At 45.9% G+C, this 21,044-nt stretch overlaps 1 protein-coding gene across 1 annotated transcript in view; it reads right to left on the bottom strand.

Moving 5' to 3' along the window:
- Positions 1–21,044, bottom strand: part of CENPU (centromere protein U) — a gene marked incomplete at its 5' end in the record, with an annotated part of 186,207 nt that overhangs the window by 44,079 nt on the left and 121,084 nt on the right. Inside the window, 2 exons of the mRNA XM_082249264.1 lie at positions 2,422–2,578; positions 3,858–3,919. Coding sequence (XP_082105390.1) covers positions 2,422–2,578; positions 3,858–3,919 — 219 coding nt within the window. The remainder of the gene's footprint in view (positions 1–2,421; positions 2,579–3,857; positions 3,920–21,044) is intronic.

A 21,044-nucleotide genomic window follows, 5' to 3' on the forward strand; every position in this document is an offset into this window, starting at 1 on the left:
TGAAAAATAAAAACCTCTAGATTTTTAGAGAAATTTGGGTATTTACATTTTTGCGTACGTTTAATTTTCACCATTTGGCAAAAAGGTGCAATTTAAAATTTACAAGTATTTATTAATTATTTGAATTAAAGAAATATATTGCGCTCAACAATATTTTTTTCACAAAAAGTGCATTTGTGCAAATAAATACAAATAAATATAAAAAGTCCTTTTGTGCTGAAAACCATCAAAAGTGATTAATTAAAACCACAACAATTGATAAAAAGCACAGGCTTATTATGAACGAATAAATAAATAAAGTCCTTAAGTGCTTAAAACATCAAGGTGATTAGATTGTTAACCGCAGCAATGATTAAAAGCACAGACTTGATAGAAGTGGTGTCTAAAACCTTCACACATTCACCCAGTGCTCTTAATAAATACTCCTTACCAGAAGGATATGACCCCTTAATTATAGGGGGTCATAATATGCATTGGTATCCACAAAGAATCCAGACCATCCACATAACTTTTCCTCTCACCAGCAAGGATGTGTGATCAGATGTTTATGGAACTCCAAATTACAGGACATATAGGGGCAATAAAAGAAGGCTCTCATTGTGCAGTATATCAGCATAATAAAGCATTTTATTGATACATATTGCACTTACTACATTTCGTATGAATTTCCGCCTCAATACAATCACAGTTCTCGGTATCTTGGAGTGTAGAACGCTGTTCCACGCTTGCGTTCCGCCAACCCGGAAGTCTACGGTCTCACGTTCCCAACGCACGTTTCGTCAGGTTCCCCTGATGACGTCAGCACGGCCTGATCTGATCACACATCCTTGCTGGTGAGAGGAAAAGTTATGTGGATGGTCCGGATTCTTTGTGGATACCAATGCATATTATGACCCCCTATAATTAAGGGGTCATATCCTTCTGGTAAGGAGTATTTATTAAGAGCACTGGGTGAAGGTGTGGAGGTTTTAGACACCACTTCTATCAAGTCTGTGCTTTTAATCATTGCTACGGTTAACAATCTAATCACCTTGATGTTTTAGGGCTCTTTCACACGGTTCGCATTCCGTTGCGAAACTGTGCTCTGCTCAGCGGGGATCGATCCGCCGATCCCCGCTGAGCCGGCGGATGACAGCTCCGTCTCCGCACACAGTGCAGAGAGGGAGGTGTCAGAGCCCCGCTGCTCTCTATGGGGAATCGGATGAGAGCGGTCCGCTTGTCCGATCCGATCCCCTGGACGGATGGAAAATAGGGTTTCCATCCGTCCGGATTTCACGGACAGGATCGGATGCGGATGGCAGCGGGTGTCAGCGGACATGTCACCGCTGACATCCGCTGCTCCATAGGGCTGAATGGGGAATCCGATCAGATCCGCCTAAGAAACTGACAGGCGGATCTGAGCACTTTATTCGTTCATTTATTCGTTCATAATTAGCCTGTACTTTTTATCAATTGTTGTGGTTTTAATTAATCACTTTTGATGGTTTTTAGCACAAAATGACTTTTTATATTTATTTGTATTTATTTGCACAAATGCACTTTTTGCGAAAAAAATATTGTTGCGCGCAATATATTTCTTTAATTCACTTATATCACGTTGTTTGTTTGCAGCTCGCAGTGTGGAAGATATTCCCACATATTTAATTATTTATATTTATTTATTGATTTATGTATTCACGATTATTTTGAGAGTTCACAATATATAATTAGTGTACTTTAATACACCTATAATCATTTGAGTGTGAACACCCATTTGCGCAGTTCGTTTTGGTTCATCACCAATTTTTATTTTATTTATTAATTATTAACTAAATACAGGTTAAGTTTTTTTATTTAACAGGAATTTTGTAAAATTTGCGGTGTTTTTATCTGCTAATAATGATTTTAGTGTATTTTTAGCGGAAACATTGTTTTGATAAATATTTGCGCAAATACAGTGGGGCCTTAAAAATCAGTTATTCTACTGGTCATGTACTTTTAGAAAATATGGTTTGTGGGGTCTTTTACAAACTCTGAAAACTGTAAGGAAAAAATAAAAATGGAATGGGAAAATTTTAAAAATGGTCTGGCCAGTTGAGTTTAAAAGTGAAATGCAGGGCCTGGCAGCGAAAGGGTTAAAGCAGACCCAAACAGCAAATAACATCCTGCATACTTGAAAAGCCAATGTGTCACCTGTGAAATTTATGTTTTGAAAGACAGGGTGCCTCAGCTAAGATTGCAATGCAGTCAATCAGGGACTTGCCACTGTAATGTTTACAGTAATATTCCATATATGGGATAGTCTTCGTTCAAAATCTTTTATGTGGTAATACTCAGTGGGGTATAATCCATGACATAAATGAGTAATATGGTACCCTTTTTAAGCTTTCAAAATCTAAACTAATTTTCCTTATCAGAGTTGCTGGCTAATTAACCACTTACAGTTCCCTTGGTGTGGGGTTTTTTAGTCCTGCACTTCCAGTAATCCTCCTGTAGCTGTCCAAGGTGGTCTAGGAAGGTTTTAGCATCCTCTATGGATTTCTGTCTTTCCTCTAGTTCTGAACATTCCCTCTGTAGCTGGTTAAGTCTTGGTTGTTTCCTATAAATAGAAAATATCATGAGCTGTCCATCCATTTGACTTAAGGCCCCTTGCACATGGGCGTCCTCTCATTTACTGTTTACTCAGGAACTTGTGACGCCCGTGTGCAAGGGGCCAAAAACTGTGTGTAAAGACCTGAGTAATGTTGAGTGTAGGCGAGTAAAGGTGTATAAACATTTAGAGCAGTACAATTCTTCATTGGCAGTAATATTCTCATTTATACTTACGACGCCCACGTGGAAGGGGAGAAAACGAGTAAACGTGAATAAATTACTGCACTCAAATGAAAAATTTTCTGATTCTGTTTTACTGCTCTGTACTTATCACTAAATTAGTAATCTGTACTTTGTGCAATGTCCCATAGACAACAATTAAATCTAAGTTCAGATCAGTAAAAATTTTTTTTACTATTATTGGCTTGTATTCGAATTGTTTGGTCCCTTTGTGTATAACAAGATCAAGGAGGACAGGTTACAGACATTTTATCCCTCGTTCAGCTGTCTTGTAACAAGTCACTGACCCATAGTTGGTAAAGTTGAATTAAGAAACCAGTTCATCCAGTTCAACCTGTGAGTATGTTCCTGTCAAAAAAAGAAAACACATACCATATCCCTGTATATTTATGAGTTTTTTGAAACTATCAATACTTCCTGCTGACACCACCGATTGTGAAAGTGAATTCCATATCCTTACTGCCCTAACAGTCAGAAAAAACCCTACGCAGTTGAAGGTTAAACTGCTTATCCTCCAGTTTCATTAAGTGGCCCCAGGTCTTCTTATGCTCCCTGACACTGAATAGTTTATTCTCTAGGCTAGAATTAGAACAGTGAGACAATCACCAAGCCAATCACCTAAAATTTTCAGAGATACACATAGGAATAATTGCTACAGGTGGACTTGATTTGTGGCAGTTATGGATTTGGGTCAATTTGCTCATCATTTAATGACTAGAAGTCTACAATTAATAACGGAAATTCTACAATGCCCTACATACTAGTTAAGACTAATTCTGTAATATCTGTTTTGGAAGGTGTATTGTACTCTTGGCCCTTTGGAAGGTGTATTGTACTCTTGGCATGGATAGGTTTTGATGTACTGAAATGTCTGATGTGGTATGAATACCTGCTTATTTTTTTAAATGTATATACACTGGAAGTTGTTTTGTTCTCAATAAAACCTTTTCTCATTTAAAAAAAAAAAAAAAATGCTCATCATTATTTTAAGGTTATAATGCAAATCCATCAGTAAAGTAAAAGTTTTATCCAAAAAACAAACTTACTTAATAATCTCATCTTTCACTTCAATCAAGCGTTTTTGTTTTCTTCCAATTTCTAGTCGCAGCTGGGGGATACATCAAAGGCACACTCCATTCAGACATGGAAACTCAGTTGTAACAGCAAACAATACAAAACAATGGCATTACAACCAAGCTGAGTCAGTATTATCACCTCTACTAAAACTTCCTTTATAAACTGATTTAAAGGATAACTGTACCATAGTTATCCTATAGGGTTTGTTCACAGCGCAGAGACTGGCAGATTTTGCACTGGATAAACACTAGTCACCACTAGCGCACATAGAAAACGTATTTTCTTTGTGCCCTGTTCACAAATACACAAAAATTACAAAAGGTATAAATGGTATAAACAACTCAGGCAAATAAAGGAACATCTCGGCTTGGACAGTAGAATACAATGGTCAACATCTGAACAACACGGTAAGCCAGAGCTGCGGATGTGAGAGGACGTGCGAGACACTAGCTCCGCCGATCATCCTGCTATCGATGCTTTCCAACACCGGACCCCGTCTCATACTTATCCCCGGGAGGACCCTGCGATACTCTGCACGTCAGGGCACATCTGGTGAGTGTTCCGGACCTCTCCTTCACCATGTCCAAGAGGGGTAAAGATGGCAAGGCGGCTCTGGCCGTTGCGGCCCCCAGCAGCGTGCTTCTCAAAAGGAGAAGTACATGGAAGCTGCACAAAAGCTTTTTGCCAAGCCGGTGTCCCAGGATTCTCCTCCAGCCAGCCCCTGAATCGCAATCCGATGCTGACGATACTGGGCCGCTGGGGGATTTCTCACGCCAGCTGGGGGATTGGGAGGCGGCTGGCTTGGAGCAGGCCCCAATGCATTCTTCCCCGTCTCCTGACTCGGAGCCCACCCTGAGGGACATCATGGCGGCTGTAACAACTTGCACTACATCAATCACGGCCCTGACTGCGGAATTAAAGGGGGTCAAAGCCTAACTGTCATTTATGCGCCATGACATGCAGAAGCTCAGGGAACGCACATCTGCAGTGGAGGGGCGCGTGAGCTCCTTGGAAGACGACATGGCACCCATGCAAAGGGAGGTAAAACACACTGCCCTCCTCACGGCTCAGCACGCTGCCAAGCTGGACGACCTGGAGAACAGGATGTGCCAGAATAACATCAGGGCTATTGGCATCCCAGAAAGAGCTGAGGGTAAGAATCCTGTGACCTTTATTGAACGCTGGTTAACTTCTACATTTGGGCAGGACTCTTTTACCGCCATGTTTTCTGTGGAACGTGCGCATCGAGTTCCTATGCGCCCCCTCCCCCCAGGTGCCCCTCCACGTACATTTATCTTCAAGCACCTTAACTATAAGGACAGGGACATTATCCTTACTAAAGCCAGAGAAATGCAGGGGCACCTGAAGATTGACAATTCCAAGATTTCGCTGTTCCCTGACTACTCTGCTGAAGTCCAAAAACAGCGGGCAAAATTTGTGGATGTTAAGAGGAGACTACGGGACCACAATATTCCCTATGCTATGCTGTTCCCTTCCAAGCTTCGCGTGGTTGCCAGAGATGAGGTCTTATTCTTTGACAAGTAAATACATATTCGCCAGCACACCAAGGATCTTGCAAAAGCAGTCCAAAAAACTTTATTCAAGATACGATCACATCAAAAAATGGTGCAACATTTCGGAGCCGCACAGGACCCCTTCGTCAGGCATGTCTCGCTACTTTGACTGGGGAACTACCTGGTTCTCTTTTGTCCTGATGTCCTGATGTTGTACTCGGTTCTTGTGAACTGGCGGATGCTGTCCGGCTGCAACACTTGTACCGGTCCCTACCATGTTCGTAGTTTTTGAGGAGATTGCTGTGGCATCTGCAGTCCCCTCCCCGGATTCCCCCTCGTTGTCCTGGTTGGACATTCCCTATTGACTGGTCCTTGTCCCTACACGTGGCAGATGTGGTCCCCCTCCCTTCCTTTTTTCCACTTCTGTTGGAATGTGACTTTGACCTTTTTTCCATTGTGCCTACAGCACTGGCCCACTGCATCACCACTGGCCTGGATTCCCTCTGCTCCTACTCCAAGTTGTGCCTTGTCTCTCTTCTCCTATTTTTGCCTATTTGCCTATCATGTCTTTTTGGATGTCCTCTGCTCTGGGGTGCCCTCACGGATGTTTCTGTGGGTGCCTGGTCCCACAGGTGTGCCCCCTTTTGTGTTCTGGATGCCTCTCCTACTTGTATGTCCTTTCCAGGACTATGGCTGATACTGTATGTATAGTGTCCTGGAACGCTCGGGGCCTCGGAGAACCGGTTAAGCGGACGGCAGTCTTCCGAAATGTTAAACGCCTGCGGGCGGATATTGTTTGCTTGCAGGAAACTCATTTGCCTCCGACTACTGTACCTAACTTAGCTCCTAGAATGTTTAGTCATCAGTATCATTCTTTGTTTTTCAGTTATTCCAGGGGAGTCTGTATTCTTATCAAAAGGGAGGTTCGATTTACCTGTTCGCAAACTGTGATTGACTCGGAGGGGCGCTTTGTTATTCTATTGTGCCACATAGCGGGTATGACCTGTATACTGATAGCGGTGTATATACCTCCGCCATATTCCACTGGGGTTATCATGCTCATTATTGATCATGTAGCTAAGTTTCCTGTAGTGCCTCTTCTAATGCTGGGTGACTTCAACACAGTGCTGGATGTTCAGTGGGATAGATTCTCCCCTCGCTCCGGTGGCCCTCATATGGCTGGTGGGCCTATGCCCTTCTCCCGGCTGGTGAGGAAAATAGGACTGATGGATGTGTGGCGGTTGGGGCATCCGGGGGAACGGAAATATTCCGGTTTCTCGGCTGCTCATGTCTTTCTAGGATTCACATGGGGTTGGGCAATGACTCTTTCCTGCCGCTGGTGGTTGGGGCGGATTACGAGCCGAGGCTGGTCTCTAATCACTCTCCGCTTTGGGTCTGCCTGGCCTTTCCTGTGGGACGGAGCAAGCCTCTCTGGAAACTCAACTCATTTTGGTTGACTCTCTTCCCCAGCCCTGACCCTGTGCCGGCCTTGCTGTCCGATTTTTTTGCCCATAATTTACATACAGCTGAGCTGGGGGTGGTTTGGGATGCTGCTAAGGCATTCCTTAGAGGTCAATTAATGTATATCATTAATGGTATTAAGACTGCTACTAAGGCTTGGGAAAACACTGTACTGGAGGAGGTGTCTAGGGCGGAGGGAGCTTATATCGCAGACCCATCAGACGTCACTCAGAGATCGTGGTTGGCCGCTCAGACCTTAGCTAAAACAGTGTCGGTTTAACGAGCCGAAAATAAGCGTTTTTTTCTGCAGCAAAGGTACTTTGAGGAAGGGGAAAACACGGGTCATATGCTGGCTATGTTGGTCCGTGCACAACAACCGGCGGCATTTAAAACCTAGGATTAGGGACTCCCGGGGGGTGCAGTGGCATGCCGCGTCTGACGTTGGGAGGGTGATGCGTGACTTCTTCGCTGACCTCTATTCTTCCAAAATGACAGCTGGTGTCCGGGAGATTGAGGATTTTCTGGACGCCTGCAACTTGCCCAGACTCTCTGCCTCGGATGTGGCTATGCTGGATGCTCCTCTCTCGGAGGATGATATCTTTGCCGCTTTGAAGTCTACTCAGAATGGTAAATCTCCGGGGGCGGATGGTCTTCCCTCGGAGGTATATGGGAGGTATGCTGAACAATTGGTGCCAGTCCTGCTCCGGGTTTATGAGTCGCTTCGTACTGGGAGCTTGCCGGCTTCTATGTCTGAAGTGATTGTGGTCCTGCTACTTAAACCAGACAAGGACCCCTTGCTGGCGGATTCTTATCGGCCCATTTCCCTACTCACTGCTGATGTTAAAATTTTAGCCAAAATTCTAGCCACACGACTATCTCACTTTATACAGACAATTATACATCGTGACCAATCGGGATTTATCCTTACTCGCTCGACTGCACTGAATCTCAGACGCCATTATCTTAACCTCCAAGTCCTTGTGGATAACCCGGGCAATCGGGCTGTCTTTTCACTGGATGCCGCTAAAGCATTTGACAGTATCGAATGGACATACTTGTGGGCGGTCCTGAAACGATTTGGGGTGGGTAAGACTTTTCTTTCATGGGTGCGGGTGCAGTACGCGAATCCGATGGCTAGACTACGAATCAATGGAGCTCTGTCTAAGTCCTTCGGTCTCTATAGGGGCACCAGGCAAGGCTGCCCGCTCTCCCCATTGCTATTTGCCATGGCGTTAGAGCCTTTGGCAGCACGGATCCGTTCCTCCCCTGGGATCGTGGGTTTCCGGCGGGGACCACGCATGGATGTCATCTTGCTTTATGCGGATGACACCTTGCTATATCATGGTGACACCCGGGAGTCCATCCAGGCGGTGATGTCCATAATAGATTCCTTTGGGTCTTTGTCGGGTTTCTCCATCAACTGGGACAAGTGGGTCCTGATGCCACTGGATCCGATGCCTGCGCCTCTTCCTGACTGCACCTCTTTGGTTAGAGTGGTTGAATCGGTTAAGTACTTGGGGATTATTGCATCCCCGGACCCCTCTGCATACCTGACCCTGAATTTAGTACCTCTGCTGCAGAAGTTTCATTCTAAATGCTCGAGCTGGTGCAAACTACCATTATCTGTTGCAGGGCGTGTCAACTTAATTAAAATGGTCTGGTCTCCTCAGCTCCTGTATGTCCTTCACAACTCCCCGGTGTGGATACCCAGAAGATGGTTTCGTAGGATAGAATCGCAGTTCCGTGACCTTATTTGGTGTAAGAAGGTGGCTAGAATTAAACTCTCTACACTACAGCTGGGAAAGGAATTTGGTGGGCTGGCGGTCCTGGACCCTAGGGTTTATTTCCTGGCCTCCCAGTTTCAGCACATAGGGGGCTGGGGTATCTTAAGCCCACTGGATCCTATTGGCTCCATTCTGGTGCTGGTTCATCTAGAGGCGGGATTTGAGTATGTGCAGACGGGGCTGCCGACGGTTAACCTGCTCTGGATGGTCTGGCGCTGTGTCAAGGGGATGCTTCAGATCCGGGGATTCCTGTCTAGGACCCCAGTCTGGCATAACCAAAACTATAGGGAATTGCTCAAACTGGAAGGCGTGGAGCTCTGGGAGCAATTTGGTATTTGCTTTATGACACAGTTGTTTAGAAACAATGTATTGAAGTCTTTCCAGGAGTTACTGACAGAATTTGGTCTACCTAGGCACTTTTTTTTCAGGTACTTGCAGCTGAGACATGCTGTCTCGGCCCAAGCACAGTCCTCCTACCTACAATTTGTTACTCACCGATTGATCGGGGATGTCTTCCAGGTTTCAGACAGAAAGGGCATGATATCTAATGTTTATGCTATTTTGCTGGGCTCTTTGCAGGATCCGGCCTCATTGCCGGCTCGGGCGGGGTGGGAGGGGGACCTCAGCCCCATTGATGGAGGGACCTGGGACCTGTGTCTCTCTTCGATTCCACTGGTATCGGTATCTGCATCTCATAAGGTTTCACATCTCTTACTGTTCCATAGAGCCTATAGGACGCCGGTGCAGTTGTTACGCTGGGGCCGCAGGTCCTCTCCTCTTTGTCCGAAATGTGATAGAGACCAGGGCACACTCATACATATGATGTGGAGATGTCCCAAATTATTTCGCTATTGGTCAACGGTAATTGATACCATTTCTAGAGTATATAACTTTCAATTGTTGAGGGATCCGTTGGTCTGCCTGCTTGGAGCCCTGGAGGTGGAGACCTTGTCTCCTAATGCACATGTGGCTATCTTACGATTGCTTTATATAGCACGTAAGCTTATTGCTCGATACTGGATATCCTTCATGGTCCCCGGCGCAGGACAGTGGGTTACTCAAGTTAACGCTTCTCTAGTTCGAGAAAAATTGACCTACCAGCACCGCAAGGCACATAAGAAATTTTCGTCACTATGGCAGCCGTGGCTGGATCACCCAGCCTTAGCTCCGCCTCAACTGGTTATGGATAGGCTATTGACAGGCTGAGTGGTTTAATTGCAGTGGACTATCTCTCACTATGCTCTGATGTTTTGCTTCACGTTTTTCTTCTTCCTTGCCTTCTTTCCCCTTTTTCCTCAAACCCCTCGCCCCCCCCCCCTCCCTCTCGCCTTCTCCTGGCCCTCTTGCTCTCTGCTGCTGTTCTTCCCTTTACTGACCCTTTCATTACTTTGGGATCTGAGCTGACCAATTATGGTATCGGTCATGTGTGTATGTTTCACAAATAATTTTTAGTTGTATAGCTCACGATTATCGGAATGACTCCCACCTTCCCCCTTCCCCCAACCCCCGGTTACCTTCCTTTATTTCCTTTCATGATAAATGGTGTTTCTGATGTTTACTTTGACATGGTATGTTGTTGCAGCTTTAAGTTGTATTTAGAGGTACTGTTTTTCTACTACCTGTTTACTGAACTGATGTTACTGCTGAATGCTTTATTTTCGTACTTATTTATACCATGTACTGTTTAACCTTCAATAAAGAACTATATCTTTTTCTGAAAAGAAAAAAAAAAAACATCTGAACAACAGGCAGATTCTGATATAAAAATAAATTAGGTGTGTATCCAGCACTGTAACCTGCCAAAGCAATGTGGTCTTGAAGGAGAGAAAGCCATCTAAGAATATGCAACTCAACATATATTACCCTTAATGAAATCAAATTTAAGGGGATTTGAAGAAAAGGGAAATATAAAGGGTGGGGGAGCGGGACAAACCCAGGAGGGATATGCAGTGGATAGACCGGAGCAGGAACAAAAAGAGGGTAGGGAAAATTACAATTTCTGATGTTTCCCAACAGATCCGAATGAGAGTCTGCTCGCAACAGGAGATCGTCCAGATATCCCAAAATTGGAATTCCTCTCTGACGTAACAAGGCTAGCACCGGGGCCAGGACCTTGGTAAAAACTCTGGGAGCGGAGGCAAGACCAAAGGGTAACGCCACAAACTGTAAGAGCTCCTCTGCCACCACAAAGCGGATGAATCGCTGATGTCCCTCGAATATGGGGACATGCAGAAACGCATCTTTGATATCGATGGAGGCCAGAAAATCCCCCTGATTCAAGGATGCCACCACCGACAGAATGGACTCCAATTGAAACTTCTGCACCCGCAGAAAGCAGTTCAGAGCCTTGAGATCTGGGATTGGACGCACCTTGCCCTCCTTTCTGGGCACAGTGAACAGGTTTGCAAAGAAACCTTGAGAGCGTTCATGAGGGGGAACAGGCACAATCACTCCTTAAGCCTGGAGATCCTGCACAGCCTCCTGGAGATCCTTCAAACGCCCTGGAGACAGGTGAAGATTGGATTGAAAAAAACCTGTCCCCTGGACGGGACCAAAATTCGATCTTGTACCCGGAACAAATCAGTTTGCGAACCCATTTGTCTTGAATGAAGGAAGACTAGGGTTCCTGAAAGAAGCGCAGACGTTCCCCCACCCCGGAAACGGGTGAGGGCGCCCCTTCATTCTGAAAAGGACTTGTCCGCGTAACCGGGCTGACTGGCCTTGGGCTTGCCCCAGTGCTTCTTAGGCCCTCCAGAAGCTCTGAACCTCTTACCTTTTTCTTGCGCCCAGGAGGCACGAAAGAAAATGCCTATGAGCGGTAAAGGCAGGTCCCCGCTTAACACGGGGTGTTTTACCTTTGGAGGATTGAGGAAGAAGAGTACTCTTCCCACCAGTCAGACCCTTGATCAACTCATCCAGTGAGTTGCCAAATAATTGCCCTCCCAGAAAAGGAAGATCTGTCAGGGCTTTTTTGGAAGCCTGGTCAGCCGACCAGCTCTTCAGCCAGACCATGCGCCGGAGGGCAATCCCCACAGCCGAAACTCTGGCCACCAGGGGAGCCGTATCCAGAGATGTATCACACAGGAACACCAGGGCCTGAGCTATCCAAAAGTTCCATCAGCTCCGGGGGAACTATGTCAGGGTCCAAGCTCCCTTTCAGAACCTTAATCCATTCCGTAACCCTCTGTGATACCAAAACAGACACAAAAACCGGTTTTAGAATAGAACCCGCCAACACGTGAAGATGGCGGGAAAGAGATTCTACCTGCCTGTCCAGCGGATCCGTAAAAACCGGGGGAATCCTCCACAGGCACAATAGTAGATTTGTTCAACCTGGAGACTGGGTGGTCCACCTTAGGCGGGACTGCACAACGGTTGGAAACCATCTCAGCAAAAGGATACCGGCGTTTAAAGAGCTTAGGCACTACCAGCACGATGCTTGATGCGCCGCCATTGATCATGAACAATATCATGACAAGTCTCAGGACAAGGAAAAACCTTGCCCGACCTTTGGGTCTTGCGGGAGCCAAAAGACACCCGCGTCCCTGCCGGCATGGGCTCATCTGCCAATTTTAAAGTTTCCCTTACTGAAGCAATTAGGGCTTTCACCAGAGTGCGTTCCCACGCTGCAGCTGAAGACAGGTCCTCTTCACCATCTGATTGCGAGGACAGCGACCCCTCAGGTTTGGGGGGCGTCCGTGGTGATCATATCACCCTCTAAATCAGAGAACTCCATCAAAGATGGAGAAAGCAGCGACCGTTTTTGGCTAGTAACCTTTTTCATAACAAAATCAACTTTTGTTTTCCAGGGCTGTTGAAATCGCGGCCAGCAACTGCGATCTAGATGGTTCGGGTGTCGCACTGAGCGGGTCTGAGGGTGAATTTACAGCCCGGGACTCCATAATCAATGTAACAGAAAAACGGAGTACTGTCACTTTAAGAAGCGCTGATTGCAGTGGTCTGCGGAGTCCCCCTTAAATATACACTGACAGCAGAGTGTGCAGGGATATGCCCACAAAGACCCCAGAACTGTACCACCTCCAGAGAAAAACCTCCCTATCGAACTGTGCAGCAGAAAGAAGAATCACAGAAAGTGACCTTGGCTTGGATGTGAAAGGTCACGCTGCCTGTGTAGCTCAATAGGACTACACAAAAATGGATGCCAATGCAATTAAATTGGAAGCACAGGGAAAACGGCTGCCTCATACAAGTCAATGAGAAAAAATTATACATTGCCCACACCTAAGATGGTGGTGCCCACGGCGTGCCATGCGGCCAGGGACCCCCAAAATGAAGGCCTCAAGATCTACAACCAGACCCAGCAAGAAACAAGGTATGATTGCCACCCCCCTCAGGATGCCAGGCACCCCAGTTACTTAGCCCTCTGTGGGGATGGGAGAGGGAGGCAGGGCAAAGGGCCGGGTACCTGACAGGCCAGGGGGATCTTTTAGGAAGTCCATGTCCTATTATCCCCAGGAGAGGGCCCACATCCCCCCAAGGTCACCAAGGAACAAGGGGGGGGGGGGTGTCACATTTACTCACTATACCATGGCCTGGGTGGGCTCCGCTCCGGGCAGACCACCTCCCAAACCAAAGTGGAGGTACTGCCAGCCGAGGGGTACGCTGCTACTCAGGGCGTTCCAGGTGGTCGCGTCCTGGCGAGACATACACTTGCAGGCTCGTCCCCATCCGGAAAGGGGCACCATCGTGGCGAGGCCTAGTGTGGGACTATAACCTGCTCACGCTCGTAGGCCAGGCTGGGGAGACCTTAAAGATCTAGATTATCCAGTGCAAAACCCCAGCTGGCATTGCTTGCAGATCACCAGGAGGATCCCCCTGAACACTAGCTAGCAAGGGGAGTAAAGAGAAATAAAACAAAATATTCTGAAAAGAATAAGAAAAACTGAGACCGAAGTCCCAGCAGGAAACCTAGGTCCTACTCCTTCTCTAGGCAGAAACAAACTGGTTTGCTGGAGCAGAGGGTGTGTGGGTTATGCCTGTGGGGACAGCCTCGCGGGCGTGGAGATTTAACTTTTTCCTGCCTAGAACTACTGCTGCAGGGGGCAGCATAACCCAATGGCTAATGTAAAAGGAGGCTGCGTCTGTTAATGGAAGATAGAGAAATAGGATTTTTCCTACAGCTTACCTGAAAAATCCTTTTTTTGGAGTACATCACGGAGCAGGTGATAATGACTATCTGGGTTATACGCTACCTTTAGGTGAATGGACACTGGCAACCAATAGACAGGAAGTTACTCCCATATAATCCCTCCCATACAGGAAGAACCTCAGTTTTTGAAGCAAGCAATGAAGATCCCAGAAAAAGAGGGGAGGGACCTCTGTGTCCCATGATGTACTCCAAGAAAAATTTTACAGGTAAGCTGTAGGAAAAATCCTATTTTCTTTATCATACATCACGGGACACAGAGCAAGTAATAATGACTATCTGGGATGTCCTAAAGCAGTGCCCTTGAGGGGATGGTACACAGAATCCCATAACTGCCCCTGGGCAAAGAACAATAGGAATTTATAGTGCTGCTTGCAACACGCAAATACCAAACTGAGCTCCTTCTCGGGCTCTAACAGCCACTTGATAAAACCTTGTGAATGTATGAACTGAAGATCAAGTAGCAGCTTTGCAAATCTGAGCCATAGATACTTGATGACACACTGCCCAAGAAGCACTCTCCTGGTAGAATGCGCTTTTAACTTAAAAGGCGGAATCTTACCCTTTAAAACATAAGCTTGAACAAAGACTTGACAAATCCACCTAGAGATAGGAATAGTGGCCCTTCTGGCAATACAAAAAAAGCATCAGTACTACGGATTAGTGCAGATGACTTCAAATAGACTTTAACTGCACGAACCACATCTAGTGAATGCAACAATCTTTCCTCTGGAGTCTGAGGATTTGGAAAAAAGGAAGGCAGAACTATATCCCGGTTTTGGTGAAACCCTGATACTACTTTAGGCAAAAAGGATGGGTGAGGCTGAAAGACCACTTTATCTTGATGAAGGATCAAAAATTGCTCTCTACAGGAAAGAGCCGCTAACTCTAAGACCCTCCTGGCCGAGGTTATAGCAACTAAAAAGACCAATTTCCTTACCAATAATACCAAATGTATTACCAAAGGTATAATACCAAAGGGTAATACCAAAAGTATTACCAATAATACCTATCTGCCTGATAGGTTCAAAGGGCTGCCTCTGCAGCTCCCAGAGTACAAGATTCAGGTCCCAAAGACACAGGGGTGGCTTAATTGGCCGAACCATGCGAATTACACCTCGCATAAATGTCCGCCCCCAATAGTGTGTCGCTAAAGGTCTCTGGAACAAAACCAACAAGGCTGAGACTTGACCTTTAATGGTCCCGAATGCCAATATTAAGAGCACCCCTATCTGAAGAAAAACAAGAATTTTACCAATGACATACTTACAAGGATGCCATTTCTTGGATTCACACCAAGAGATATAGGATTTCCAAACTCTGTAATAGATTCTCCTAGAGACAGGTTTTCTGGCATTAATCAATGTAGCCAAAACCGAGCCCGAGATCCCCTGAGCCTTTAAGATTCTGGGTTCCATAGCCAGGCCGTCAAATTTAGCGACCGTAAAGCAGGATAGAATATGGGACCTTGGGAGAGCAGATCTGGTCGACATGGAAGCAACCATGGCTCCCCCACGGCTAACCTCACAACCTCTGCCAATCAAGGCCTCCTGGGCCACGCAGGAGCCACCAGGATCACCGGCTTATCTTCCACCTGAATTCTGTTCAACAACTGTGGCAGAAGTTGGATCGGAGGAAATGCATACCTCAGGCTGAAATGTGACCAATAGGTCACTAATGCCTCGTTTCCACTGAGCGAATCGGTTCGGGTTAGTTGGGTACGGTACTCTAATTTAAGTGTTTCCATTGTGAAAGTGGCCCATACAACCGAACCAAACCGCACCATTCCTGGTCCTGCTTCAGATGTAGGGCCATAGGAAATGGAACGGTACGGTTAGGGCGGAGCTACTGGCGTCACACGATAGATTCCACTGATTGGCGGACAGGAAAACTTCAATGCTCACGTCAAATGAAAGAGCAAAACAAACACCTCATTTGGTGTAAACCCCGCATGGTCCCTGGTGGCCCGACTCGCAGTGGAAACGCTCACCTGAATAGACCGGACCATTCTAACCCTTCCAAACTGTATCGACCCGAACCGTTCCGCTCAGTGGAAACGAGGCATTAGGCATCTGTTCTGATAGCGAAGAGATCCCTGGTTCTGGATATAAAATTGTCCAGCTTGTTGTTGAACCTGGATGCCAATAGATCTACGACGGGGGTACCCCAATGTTGACATATCCGCTGAAACACCTCGGGATGTAAGGACCATTCCCCTGAACACAATTGCTGGTGACTTTGAAAGTCTGCCTGCCAATTTTCCCCACTTAGGATGAATATTGCTGAAAGACATGGAACATACTCTGCCCATGTCAGTCTGTAGTTCAACTCTTTCGGAACCAATTGGCTTCTAGTGCCCCCCCTCATGGTTGATATAAGCCACCAGTCGTGTTGTCGGACTGAATAATGACAGGACTCCCCCGCAGTCTGGTCGTCCAAGAAACCAGTGCCAAATAGGCTGCTCGGACCTCCAAGGTGTTGATGGGTAAACCTTTTCTACCGGAGACCACCTTGCCTGGATAGAGATTTCCTCCAGGACTGTGCCCCACCCGACAAGGCTGGCTTCTGTGGTTACTACCTTCCAGGTCACAGGCAGAAAAGATTTCCCCTTGCTTAGGAAGCTGAGGACCAGCCACCAGGCCAGATCCTGTCTTACCCTTGGGGAAAGAAACATTGGGGAATCCAGAGCTCTGAGCTTTTTGTTCCAAGCGGACAAAATATTGTTCTGGAACAGTCTGGAGTGGAATTGAGCATAAGGGACTGCTCCGAATGAGGACACCATCTTGCCTAGCAGTCTCATGCACAGCCGTATACAGGGAAACTTTTTCCCTCCTACCAACTGCACCAGACCCTTCAGGGCCAGAACCTTTTTTTTATGGCAGGAAAAACCTTTGCCTGAGCAGTATCGCGAATTAGACCCCAATATTCCAGAATCTGAAAAGGCCTCAAGGCTTACTTTTCTAAGTTCACAATTCTACCCAGATCGTCTAAGAACTGGACAATCCGTGAACATCCCGTTTTAGACCTGGTCCAGGCCGATTCTTGATCAGCAGGTCATCCAGGTAACCCATTACTGAGATGCCCTGAGACCTTAGAAGAGCCAACCCGGGAGCCAAGATTTTTGTAAACACCCGGGGAGCTGTGGCCAGACCGAACGGCAGAGCCACAAACTAAAAATGGGACTGCCCTACTGTAAAACGCAGAACCTCTGAGGGAGCCTGAAAAATTGGTACATGGAGGTATGCATCCTTGATATCTATGGAAGACAAAATGTCCTCTTCCTAGAGAGAGGCTACCACAGAGCGGATTGATTCTATGTGAAAAGACCGAACGGTCTGCTACTGGTTCAGAGCTTTGAGATCTAGAATAGGTCTTACCTCGCCATTTGGTTTTGGCACTGTAGAGATTTGAGTAAAAACCCGTGAACCTTTCGCTGGTTGGAACCTCCACAATCACGCCCTGTACCCACAAATGTTCCAGGGCCTGGAACAAGGACTTCCTTTTTACTGGGCAAACAGGGACATTTGAACCCAGAAAACGAGAAGGAAGAAACTCTCGGAACTCTATCATGTAGCCCCCTGCTACTGCGGACAAGACCCACCTGTCCTGCACCACGCCTCCTCAAGTTTGATAACTGTAGGAGCCTTCCCCCCACCCGAATGAGTGGGGGCGCCCCCTTATAAGGCGAATTTGGAACCTGATTTAACAGACCTTTGGACCCAGGGTTTTTTCTGACCTTGATTTTGAGGTCTTCTAACCCCTGACGGCTGAGCCTGTCGGAACTGCCTAGAAGCGGACGTGTTAGGAGGTACTGTAACTCTTTAAAAGATGGTAGTTTAATCCTCCTTTTACCGCCAGATTTTCCACCTGAAATCTTCTGGATGCATTTATTCAGATCCTCACCAGACAGACATTCCCCATGGAATAGAAAGGCTGTCAGTTTCTTACAAGGTAATTCTGCTGACCAATTTTAAGCCTTAGTACTCTGCGCATATAAACAGAGCGAAGAACTCAGGAAATCTGTTGGATAGAATCCTTAAGGGTATCTACCGCAAAACACAAGGCGCGAGGAAACTCCGCCAAATCTTCAAAAGATTCCCCCTTAATAGGCAGGCTTCAGTGAACCTTTAAGGATTGGCTAACCTCTATAGCCCCTAAAGCCGGTGTAAAAGCAGAGCCAGCGATGGCAAAGGAAGCTTTAACCACTTTACCACTGGAGGATTTTGCGGTCATACGTCTGGGCCACTTGTTGCGATTCGGCACTGTGCGAATTTAACTGACAATTGCGCGGTCATGCAACGCCGTACCCAAATGAAATTTACGTCCTTTTTTCCCACAAATAGAGCTTTCTTTTGGTGTTATTTGATCACCTATGCGATTTTTACTTTTTGCGCTATAAACAAAAAAAGAGCGACAATTTGGAAAAAATAACAATATTTTTCACATTTTTTTTATATGAAATCCCCCCCCCCCAAAAAAATGTAAAAATCTAAATTTTTTATCATTTTAGGCCAATTTGTTTTCTGCTACATATTTTTGGTATAAAAAAAAAAAAAAAAAAAATCGCAATAAGCGTATTTTGATTGGTTTGCGCAAAAATTATTGCGTTCACTAACTAAGGGAAAGATCTCTGTCGTTTTTGGTGTTTTTTTTTTTTTAACGAGTAATGGCGGTGATTTGCGATTTTTTTTGCGGGACTGCGACATTGCAGCAGGCAGATCGGACCCTTGACTGACATTTTTGACACTTTTGGGGGTACCAGTGACATTACTACAGTAATCAGTGCTATAAATATGCACGGTTACTGTAAAAATGACACTGGCAGGGAAGGGGTTAATTTTTATTGGTGATCAATGTGACCATGTATGCCTGGTGCTTACTAACGTGTGTGGGGGGAGGGGACTGAGTGACACAGGGACAGATCGCAGGTTCAGCTATGCTGAACCCTGCCTGTCACTTAGGAGATCCGCCCGCTTGTGTAAACACACATCTCCACACTCGATTCCCCGACGATCGGGAAAGAGCGGCGGTGATCACCGCCGCTCCTCACCTGGCCCGACTCCCGCTGGGACTGAATACAGCGTGCGCGCCGCCAAGAGAGGGGAATGTCTGGCGACGTAGGTCTACGTCGCCAGACGTTATCGAACCACTTTGCCGCAGTAGAGCTCTAGTGAGCAGCGGTAAAATGGTTAAGTAAGGATTCCAACTTTTTAACTGCTGGATCCCTAAGGATCAAGGCAATTAAGCATACAGTCAGGTCCATAAATATTGGGACATCGACACAATTCTAATCTTTTTGGCTCTATAAACCACCACAATGGATTTGAAATGAAACAAACAAGATGTGCTTTAACTGCAGACTTTCAGCTTTAATTGAGGGTATTTACATCCAAATCAGGTGAACTGTGTAGGAATTACAACAGTTTGTATATGTGCCTCCCACTTTTTAAGGGACCAAAAGTAATGTGACAGATTAACAATCATAAATCAAACTTTCACTTTTTAATACTTGGTTGCAAATCCTTTGCAGTCAATTACAGCCTGAAGTCTGGAAAGCATAGACATCACCTGACACTGGGTTTCATCCCTGGTGATGCTCTGCCAGGCCTCTACTGCAACTGTCTTCAGTTCCTGCTTGTTCTTGGGGCATTTTGCCTTCAGTTTTGTCTTCAGCAAGTGAAATGCATGCTCAATCGGATTCAGGTCAGGTGATTGCCCTGGCCATTGAATAACATTCCACTTCTTTCCCTTAAAAAACTCCTTGGTTGCTTTCACAGTATGCTTTGGGTCATTGTTCATCTGCACTGTGAAGCGCCGTCCAATGAGTTCTGAAGCATTTGGCTGACTATGAGCAGATAATATTGCCCAAAACACTTCAGAATTCATCCTGCTGCCTTTGTCAGCAGTCACATCATCAATAAATACAAGAGAACCAGTTCCATTGGCAGCCATACATGCCCACGCCATGACACTACCACCACCATGCTTCACTGATGAGGTGGTATGCTTTGGATCATGAGCAGTTCCTTTCCTTCTCCATACTCTTCTCTTCCCAACACTATGGTACAAGTTGATCTTGGTCTTATCTGTCCATAGGATGTTGTTCCAGAGCTGTGAAGGCTTTTTTAGATGTTGTTTGGCAAACTTATCTGGCCTTCCTGTTTTTGAGGCTCACCAATGGTTTACATCTTGTGGTGAACCCTCTATATTCACTCTGGTGAAGTCTTCTCTTGATTGTTGACTTTGACACACATACACCTACCTTCTGGAGAGTGTTCTTGATCTGGCCAAATGTTGTGTAAGGTGTTTTCTTCCCCAGGGAAAGAATTCTTCGGTCATCCACCACAGTTGTTTACCGTGGTCTTCCGGGTCTTTTGGTGTTGCTGAGCTCACCGGTGCATTCTTTCTATTTAAGGATATTCCAAACAGTTGATTTGGCCACACCTAATGTTAATGCTATCTCTCTGATGGGTTTGTTTTGTTTTTTTCAGCCTAATGATGGCTTGCTTCACTGATCGTAACAGCTCTTTGGATCTCATATTGAGAGTTGACAACAACAGATTCCAAATGCAAATAGCTCACTTGAAATGAACTCTGGACCTTTTATCTGCTCCTTGTAAATGGGATAATGAGGGAATAACACACACCTTGCCATGAACAGCTGAGCATCCAATTGTCCAATTACTTTTGGTCCCTTAAAAAGTGGGAGTCACTTATACAAACTGTTGTAATTCCTACACCTTTCACCTGATTTGGATGTAAATACCCTCAAATTAAAGCTGGAAGTGCACAGGTAAAGCACATCTTGTTTGTTTCAATTCTATTATAGAGCCAAAAGATTAGAATTGTGTCGATGTCCCAATATTTATGGACCGGACTGTTAATAGCAGGAGCGGTGTCCGTCAATAAACAAAAGAGAAAACTGAATTTTTGTAAAATCTTACCGTAAAATTCCTTTCTCTGAGTCCTCGACAGTCGCCGCCCCCTTCCAAGTCCTCACAAATGGTTATTGACCTTTGCTCCGTAGGAGTAGCTAGGCAACGAGAATTGTTAATACAAAAGCTTTTAGCATAGACACACCCCTAGGGACTGTCCCCTCAGTCAATACCTCCCTGCACCAGCATTCCCAACTCAGATTGGTAGCATAGCAGTAAGAGTACACAAAAACCCCAAAAGAGGGGCGGGGGGCGGCGACTGTCGGAGGACTCAGAGAAAGGAATTTTACGGTAA

The sequence above is a fragment of the Pelophylax lessonae genome, assembly GCF_965119305.1.
Source record: "Pelophylax lessonae genome assembly, chromosome: 1".
Classification (NCBI taxonomy): domain Eukaryota; kingdom Metazoa; phylum Chordata; class Amphibia; order Anura; family Ranidae; genus Pelophylax; species Pelophylax lessonae.